The sequence below is a fragment of the Pinus tabuliformis genome, chromosome 4_1 (genome assembly GCF_031772625.1).
Source record: "Pinus tabuliformis cultivar Carrire ecotype Pingquan chromosome 4_1, CPIR1, whole genome shotgun sequence".
Taxonomy (NCBI): Eukaryota; Viridiplantae; Streptophyta; class Pinopsida; order Pinales; family Pinaceae; genus Pinus; species Pinus tabuliformis.
This window is the reverse complement of record NC_142303.1, coordinates 723,816,222-723,825,342: the sequence shown is the minus strand read 5'-3', so window position 1 is coordinate 723,825,342 and position 9,121 is coordinate 723,816,222. Positions and strand designations below refer to the sequence as shown.

The 9,121-nt window shown below is 36.9% G+C and overlaps 1 protein-coding gene across 1 annotated transcript; it reads right to left on the bottom strand.

Annotated features, from left to right (window-relative positions):
• Window positions 1-429: 429 nt before the first annotated feature.
• Window positions 430-5,158, bottom strand: LOC149178182 (protein NUCLEAR FUSION DEFECTIVE 4-like). The gene is made up of 4 exons (XM_089422014.1): window positions 5,131-5,158; window positions 3,670-3,998; window positions 1,050-1,958; window positions 430-942 (listed from the first exon to the last, which is right to left on the bottom strand). Exons 1-4 carry the CDS (start codon window positions 5,156-5,158, stop codon window positions 430-432), a joined length of 1,779 nt encoding a protein of 592 aa, XP_089278140.1.
• Window positions 5,159-9,121: the final 3,963 nt, after the last annotated feature.

Below are 9,121 nucleotides of genomic sequence, written 5' to 3'. Positions count from 1 at the left end.
CCGGTTTAGTTACAAGTTTGAAGCAAAAAATAAATCTTCTATATTTCGAATCTCCTTTCCGAAAGAGTTATATGGGCACTGTAGGTTTCCAATTTTATTGATTCCTGTCAGCCTCTTTTCAAACATTGTAAACCACAACGGATTAATCCTGGATCCTCCTGATCCAACGACCATGTATTTCTTTTACATCTCGTCATAAAAAAAAAAAGAGTTATGGTTGAAAAAAGATAGAAAAAACGACCGAACGTCAAATTCCAGGCCTGGTTGGAATTCGACTCTGAAATTAATGAAATCAATGCGACACAGGTCGTGCGACGTTTGTAGCCAGGGTTCCGGACCCAGTGGTATTAATGTTGCGATTTTCGTGCAGAAAATATAGGACAAGCTTTTATATTGATATTTGTATAAATGAAATACATATAGTTAATTCTAATCTGTTTCATGGAATCGTTCCTTGTGGATAGATTCATACAACTCGCGTGCTCTCATGCACAGAACAACGCAGAGAGCAATTCCAAAGAGACATACACATCCCCACAGCAGAAACGTCTTTTCGAAACACTGTCTTCCCACGCAGAGATGCGGACCGCCTGAGTTTCTTACATGTTCATCCATATCAGAAGAATGAAGAGAAGACGAGTCATCATAGATGATTCCTGCAACTTCACCGAAGAGAAGAGAACCAAATGCAATGTTTGTGACAAGAATGTTGTGGTTGACACCAAAACTTTTCGTTCCGAACATCTCTGATGAAATCGGAATGGCTATGGCGCTGATGGCTCCTACAGAAGTTCCAACCATGGCCGTGCTCACATAAAGGACAACGCTGCTGGTTGGGTTCATGAATCTCAGCATGAAGAAGGCTGCAAACAAGGGAACCATCCATATGCCCACCCATCCTGGCCCTGGGAGGACCGGGTACTTTCTCAACTTCCGGCATTTCTAATTCACAGAAAACGATACCGTTATACTAAGAAAGCATAGAAAACACTAATACGAAAAGATGCACAATAGATATGCAAGAAAGGAGAATGTATGGATTAGTATACCAAGATATAATCGGGAAGCCCGGATGCAATACGCCCAAAAAATCCAAAGGATGAAACAAGAGATACTATGATCGGTGTCTTGGAGTATCCGAGGGACTGAACAATTTGCCCTAGGTTGTTCATATAAACTATTCCAACAGTTCCTCCACAAAAATACACGAAATAATAAAGCCAGAAATCAATACTTCCCAAGAGCTGTAAGATGCCGTGCTCCTCTCCCAGTGGTGGAACTGAAATCAGTGGGAATCTCCTACTCTTAATATGCTCGAAACTGTCTACAGTTTGCAGTGGGTTTTCCATATCTAGGCTCTGAACATTGATTTTGTTATTTTCACTTTCAATTAAACTTACCTCGCATCTCTCGTTGATGGCAGGATTTTCTACTTTAGCATTTTGCTGCTCTGGAGATAAACTGTTAGTGTTTAACTTCGCTTCATTCCTTCTATTGTTTAAGGAAATCTTGAAGGGTATATATGTAGGGGCCATCAGTAGAATGATAAAGATGGCAACGTACACTCCTTCAAGTTGGCGTTTCCCATGGGGCAAGAACTCAAAAGCTATAGAATATACAGCAGTGGCTAGGGCAATCAGCGTGCATAGAATCATGTATTTGTTATCTTCATCGTCCTCCATGGCCCCCATTTCTAATTCTGAGAAATGCAGTATTACTGCTGCAATTACACCCACTACAGAGGCGACTATGCAGTTTAAAAGTAAGTACAGGGAAGGATTCCCAGGATCCAGAATGGAAGAGAGACAGGTGTAAATCACGGGACTGAGGCCTATATAGCTTGTACTCAAGCCAGAAGCCATTCCTCTCTCCCCCGGGAAAACTTCAATGGCAGCTTTGAAGCTCACAGTGTTGAACCAACAAATGCTATTCCCAGCGAGAAAGCAGAATATATACACCTGCGTTGACAAGAAAACAAATTAAATCTCATAAAAGATGACATCAAGCTAGCTGTAACACTTCAACAATAAGTTTATGTGAATATTTTAAATTCACCGTACTATAATAATAGTTTTTAGAAAATTTCTACCATGGGAGTATAATTTTATTTCAATTCCTTGTAATCATACGAGAAGACATTTGTATGTAATCATTACCTCAAGAAATTTATAATAATCTGAAGCTTTGTTGTTAAGTTAAAATCACCAAAACCAGCGGGTGTTAGTCAATTATGGCATTGTTAAAGATAAAGATCCACAAGAGGCGGTTAGTTCTACCCATGCTATGAAATACAGATGGTGTGTTGGTTTACCCAATGTCTAAGAATCTCCTCCCAACGCGAGCTGGGTGTATATCGATCTCGTGACCTACGCTTTGATACCACTTGTTGGGAATCACGATTTCCATTAGACCAAAACCTGAAGGTCAACGATTGCATCGCCGGAGATAAGGATCCACCAAAAGTGGTTAGTCCATGTCACGAAACACATGGGGAGCACTTACTCAATGTCCGACAATCTCAACCCCAACACGAGTCGGGGGTGTATCAAACTCGTGTCCTATGCTCTGATACCACTTGTTGGAAATCATGATTGTTGTTAGACCAAAACCTATAGGTATTAGTCAATGATGACATCAATAGAGATCACGATCCACTAAAGGCGATTAGTCCATGTCGTGAAACAAACAGGGAGCGGTGGTTTATCCAATGTCCAACAATCTCCTCCCAACGTGAGCATGGTGTGTAACGAACTAGTGATCTATGCTCTCATACCATTTGTTGGCAATCACGATTGTTGTTAGACCAAAACCCGCAGGTTTTAGTCAAAGATCACATCGCGAAATATAATGATCCACTAGAGGCGATTAGTCGTTAAACACACGGGGAGCATTGATTTATCCAATGTCCAACAATCTCCCCCCAACATGAGCAGGGTGTGTAACGAACTCGTGACCTATGCTCTGATACCATTTGTCGGGAATCACGATTGTGGTTAGACCAAAACCCGTAGGTGTTAGTCAACGATCGCATTGTGAGAGATAAAGATCCACGAGAGGCGGTTTTTCCATGTTGCGGAACACACAGGTACCGTTGGTTTACCCAATGTCCAACAATCTCCCCCAACGCGAGATGGGTGTATATTAAACTCGTGACCTACGCTCTCATACCACTTGTTAGGAATCACTATTGTCATTAGATCAAAACCCGCAAGTACTAGTCAACGATCGCATCACCAGAGATAAAGATCCATAAGGGAAACACACGGGAGCGTTGGTTTACTCAATATCCAAAAATCTCCCCCCAACACTGACCAAAGCTCTCATACCACTTGTTGAGAATCACGATTATGGTTAGACCAAAACTCTTAGCCATAGATAAACATCGAAGAGAGACAATTAATCCATGTCACAAAACACATGGGAACATCTAATATCCAATACTAAGTTAGCATGAATTCTAGTGCAATTAGGAAAAATTCATCGCTCAATATGTTTAAACCATAACAAAATTAAATAGATTTTTTTGAAAGAATACAACCTTCGATAACAAAATTAAATAGATTTTTTTTTTGGGAAGAATATAATCTTCGATAACAAAATTAAATAGATTTTTTGAAAAAATATAACCTTCCATAACAAAATTAAATAGAAATTTTGAAAGAATATAACCTGCCAATAATCCAATGGATGGATGATTCCACTCAAAATTAGCCATTGAACGCCATAACCCACCATTCCCAAGCTCATTCCAATGCCAAGAACAGCCCAGGTTGGCAGATATGCGCACGCCAGTCCAGAGATCCAACCCATCACTTTTCCTATATCTGAGGCCACCGCTAGGTTATTCAGTTGGAGTTGATTAATACCCATAATTTTCTTCAAATCAGAAGAGTACTCAGAAAAATCGAAGTTGGTTCCATTGATAGATTGCAGCCATATCGCTGCTATAAAACAAGTCCAGCGTTTGATGGAAAGTAAGTTAGAGCTTTGACATATTGCTGCTCTCGTTCAGGGCACGGCAATAACCATATAACTGAATATCAATAACTGCTTACATTATGCTAGCATTGGCCATTTTTATGGATGGAACCTATGCCAACCAACAATCACAAGACACTCTAGTCTACTCAACGAAAACCCAAGATAGACCCTGAAGTCTTCGGTCCAACGTAGAAAATAGAGCCTTCCGGTCGGCTGAACACCACGTATTCTAGATGCGTGGGATGACCATGCGCGTCTGCGATCAATTCGATCGTCAAATTCCATAATGCAGAAAGCAAAAATGACAAACGAGTTTCAAATTCGTACCAAAAAATCCAAAACATTTCGATCCGTCGCAAACAAGAGTCTCAATCGAAGAAAATTATGAGAAATATTAAAAAAACTGACGATCCGTGACAAACAAACAAGAGTGTCAATCGAATAAAATTATGAGAAATATTAAAAAAGCTGACATAATTGATGTTACTTAAACTTGACTCTGGATAGAGTCAAAGTTGACTAGGTTAAATAGTGATGGTTTTGGGGCACATGGTATTGTGCACCCATAGTATTCTGCCCATAGAATTATATGTAATGGAGCTTATAAATCGTTGGAAGGACTTCATTGTAATACTAGACCTGGAGGTGAGCGGTGAAGGCTCACTTGGTCGAATTGGCCAGGGTTTTTGGCCAACGCTAATGAGATCTTATTAGGTTGGGTTTTTCCCCGGATTACGATTTTCCCGGATAAACATTTGTGTTTATGTATTTATGGTTGTTGCTGGTTATTTTTATATTTATTCCTCTCCGTAATTATTTATGTTATGCAATAAATTTCTTAACAATTAAAATTAGAAAACGTGAATATTTTCTATGACTCGAGATTTAAACTTGATCGATGTGGATGTGAATAGGTTGTAAAATCAAATCAGATGCATGTGATGCAAAATGAAAACATGATTTGGAATAATCTGTGATTTCTTTGAAATTTCTGATAAATTTTTGGTTAAAAAAAAAATGCCCCGTAAAGAATTCATTTGTCCAACTAAATGAAAAACCTTTTCAAAAAATCACACTCAAAAACCACTGCTTAATCCTATGGGCCGGCCCGACGAATGAAAACGCGTGTCTTTACCTCTTAACAATTACCTTCATCTATCGGAGGCAAAGTCTCCATGGTATCCATAAATTTGCAACTGTATGAGGGTGGAAGTTCGATCCAGCTTACATAAAGATGCTAGTTTGTCAAGGGCTATATCCCGAAGTTATTATATGATTTTGTAAAATAATATTTCCATAACCTTTGGTGATTAAGGCCTAACATTTCAAAGGAGGTTAAAAAAAAAGTTAGAAAGGGTTTATTTACCAACATTATTGCGAAAGCTTTTGCAAAAGTATTACATGTTAAGGCCTAAAATTTCAAAGTATATTGATAAAGAAAGGAAGAAACGTATTTAAAAAGTTTATTGCGAAAGCTTTGTAAGAGTATTACATATTAACCATAGATGAGATTTAGCCGCATCTCGAGATAGTTATAACAATTAGGTATATAAAAATCCTTCGTGATTTTATAATTCATAATAGTTGAATTATTGGAAAATGGAGTCTTGGAAAATATCAACACTAATAATTTGTTAGTAAAATGTAGAGAATAAATATAAAGAAAATTTGAGTCATAGAAAAAAGGCCAAACTCTTATAAGTGGAGAAGAGAAAGGAAAAACCTGTAAGAAAAGACTCCTGTCCAGAAAAGAGAAAGATGTTGATAATGCTAAAAAAAAATATGGATGTTGAAATTGTAGATCCTATAACGATTTATTGGATGATATGAGCAAAAGCTTTCTCTAATCAAGCGGTAGTAAACAGTTTTAAATATGGGAGCCAAGAAACCTAAATGAAATTGGTTGATCTTTGAAATAAAAGATGTTGCAGAGGCACAAGAATGTCAAACACTTACAACCACCACATAAAAGGTTCAGAAAAGAGTAAAGTGAGGAACCAAAACAAAGGCTTCAACCAAAGAAACCATCATCAACCACAAAATAACAATTAATCATGTAGACATTGAACTGTCCAAACAAGAAGTATGAAAAACTTATAAACCCAACTTGGAGGATAACAAATTACATAACAAATCTTACCCCCTTAATTTGTTTTGACTTTAAAATCTAATCAAAACAAACTATAACAATACTCCTAAAGATGTTTGAACACTATCACCATCAACATTAATTAAACAGGATTAAGGAAATACAATATAGTCATTGACAACTAGATGATAAGATAGCAAGGTCCAATCGATTAGTTGACTAGAGAACATAGTAGAAAAATACGTAATCTTTGTCCATCAAGATAGTCTTTATCATTATCAAACTTGCTCACGATAAACATAAATGAAGGAGTAAAAGCAATCAAATCTTTTTCGATAAGAATCTATTCGAAAAATCACATCAACTGTAATTTCTAATTGATCCCTAGTAAACTATTTCCAAAGTAACAAACACAAAAAAAAAATGAACATTATACAACTGCATAGCCCATGACACATAACAATATGAAATCTGTAAACACATGTTCAAATGATGCCATGACCATCCTTCAATCCGACCACAATGAATCTCAATAAATGGAATTGGTCCACAGTCCAACCTTTCTTGTCATTTTTACAATGAGTTGAATGCATAGCTACTAGGTTTCTTATTCTTGATTAAAATTATTTGATTTGTATAAGGGTCTTGTGGTGGCTCAGATTTATGTTCTATAGACTCAAATCCTAGTGCAACAATATTGTCATTTGCAATGACACTAGTAGTCATCTCATTAATTTGCACAACATAGTTAGTAATGGGCTACTCATCCAATAATGTAGGCTAAGATCTGCTTGCAACAAATGACATTTTCCGAAATTCAACAAGATCAGATGTAGGAAGTGAGTTAGTAGAAATGGCATATCAAAGACTAGATCTAGTTGTATTCACTTTATGCAAAATAGTAGCAATAATTCCTATTCAATTCTTCTTGATTCCTTCTCTAGTATATCCCATTTTACTCATTAATTGGGACCCAATATTGGTAGTGCTTTTTCAAAGATGGGCAAAACAAAAGTGTGTGATAGTACAAATGTCTGAACATCAACCTTCTTACAAAAAATGGATTTATAATCAAGATCATCAGAGGTGTAATAAGAAATAGGTGATCCTAGCAACTCAACAACAATAGTCTTCTTCTTAGTATATTGTAGTCCACAAACTACTAGCTCAAGGTTCTATTTGCACTCCTGTAAGCTTTGAATAATATCATTCTTCGCATTCAACTACAATAACATGGAATTGTAATCTTCTTGCAAGGATTGATATTTATCAAATAGTCTATTGTTATCTTCTTGAAGAGGGGAAACTTCATCATAAATAATTTCCACTAAGGATTTTAAATAGGCAACCTCATTAGCTCACTAAGATTTTTTTCCTCCATCTTGCAAATTTAATTCTTCAAGATAGCATTTTCTAAATGGGAAGGAGCCTAAAATTCCTCCTTCAAATCATCAATAAGTTCAACCTCAGTATCAAATTCATCTATCATATTTTTTTTTTTGGGGGGGGGGGGGGGGGGGAATCTTACAGTTGTCACAAGACTATCAATAATAGCATTTTGGACCTAATTCTTGAGTGTTGCATTATGTGTGCAAGATATAAATGACTGGCTACAAGTTAAGTACCTCATTATAAATTTGACAAGCTACCTTATTCTCATGGAGTTCCTACAATCTCTTAGTTGTTGTGATAAATTGTTCACAACACCAAGTTGATTATGTGTTAATAAAAGCTAGGAATAAAAAATGGTATTTTGATAAATTGACTAACATAGAGCCATAATAAATATTAGTCAAACTCATAAGTACATAACCATGGAAAAATTGGACTCAAGGGTTGATTTGCATAAAATATTTCCAACCACTAGAATTCTTCATAATATAGAAACCCATGACCATAAATGAAGATGAGTCTATCAGGATACTTGTAACACCCAACCCCAAATTTACCCACTTTTACAAGCTCACTAGGGTAAACATGAGCTGAGAGTTACTATGCATGACCCAACCTCTAAGATATGATTATGGAAATGGGGTCCATTTGTCAAACATTATTGCATCACCCAGAGACACTTGACCACCTACATGTCAAACAATTTCCACTAGTGACCTTTTCTTTGAGATGGAACCACTTTCAACCAAGTTGTACAACCCAGCCATGCATGCAATCTTGTCAGTGCATCCAAAGGACTCCAGCCACACGTATAACTCATCCTCCATGCATTTGTGGCTGAAATTTCCTCTTTCTATGCATGAAGCCATGACCTATGTTTTGTTTTTTTAGGTCTTTCCTACAGGCCAATTGCCTAGAATTCTCCAGAACAATGTCAACAATATGTGTGTATCTATAGTCTCTTTTTTGGGCTCTATTCTTGTTCAAAAATTATCCAACACATGTGAATCATTTAGACAAACACTTTGTAAATATAGTACATGTAGGTCATGAATGCATTATCTATTCATTATTTCATTAGTTTCTTCATATGTCATTAAGATGACTTACTACCCTCTTATACTTAGCTATAACAAGGATTGGCACATTGTTGGCTTAAGGGGGCCTGACCTAGGTTCAATGTTAATTAGCCAAACAAATCCCTACACTATTGGCCCTTTCGACATCAGCCCATGAAGCACAAACGAAAGTCTCACACGAAGCAGTATGGGGGGATGCCGGAACCAAGTTTCTGCACCCTGAGATGGTTGTGATATCGTTTGATTTCTTCTATCCCTGCCTTCGTGCAGGTGGTTTCACTCCAGGGCTTGTAAGACAAATCCTCTATTCCAGTCCTCAATACCTTCGCGAAAGTATATGATCGACCTTTGCGCAAACCTAACGTGTGGCTCAGGTATTTTCACACTACTATGGTAGCGTGTCATGCAAATTCATCAATTACCCTAAGTGATTTTATTATCTTGTCAAATACTTAAAGTTATCACTGCGTAAGCATATATTTGTAATTGCATTCATTCACGCATAAGATAAGCATAATAAAGGAAATTCATACATAATATATCCAAACCCATCAATAGAACAAAGACATATAAATTGCAT

Bases quoted from the DNA above. Each gene is read 5' to 3' on its own strand.
- LOC149178182 (XM_089422014.1), bottom strand. From the start codon at position 5,158: ATGGAGACTTTGCCTCCGATAGATGAAG. The intron at 1,959-3,669 runs GTTATATTCTTT...TTGTCAACGCAG, and splicing joins ATCCATTGGATTATTGGCAG to GTGTATATATTCTGCTTTCT. The intron at 943-1,049 runs GTATACTAATCC...TCTGTGAATTAG, and splicing joins GGCTTCCCGATTATATCTTG to AAATGCCGGAAGTTGAGAAA.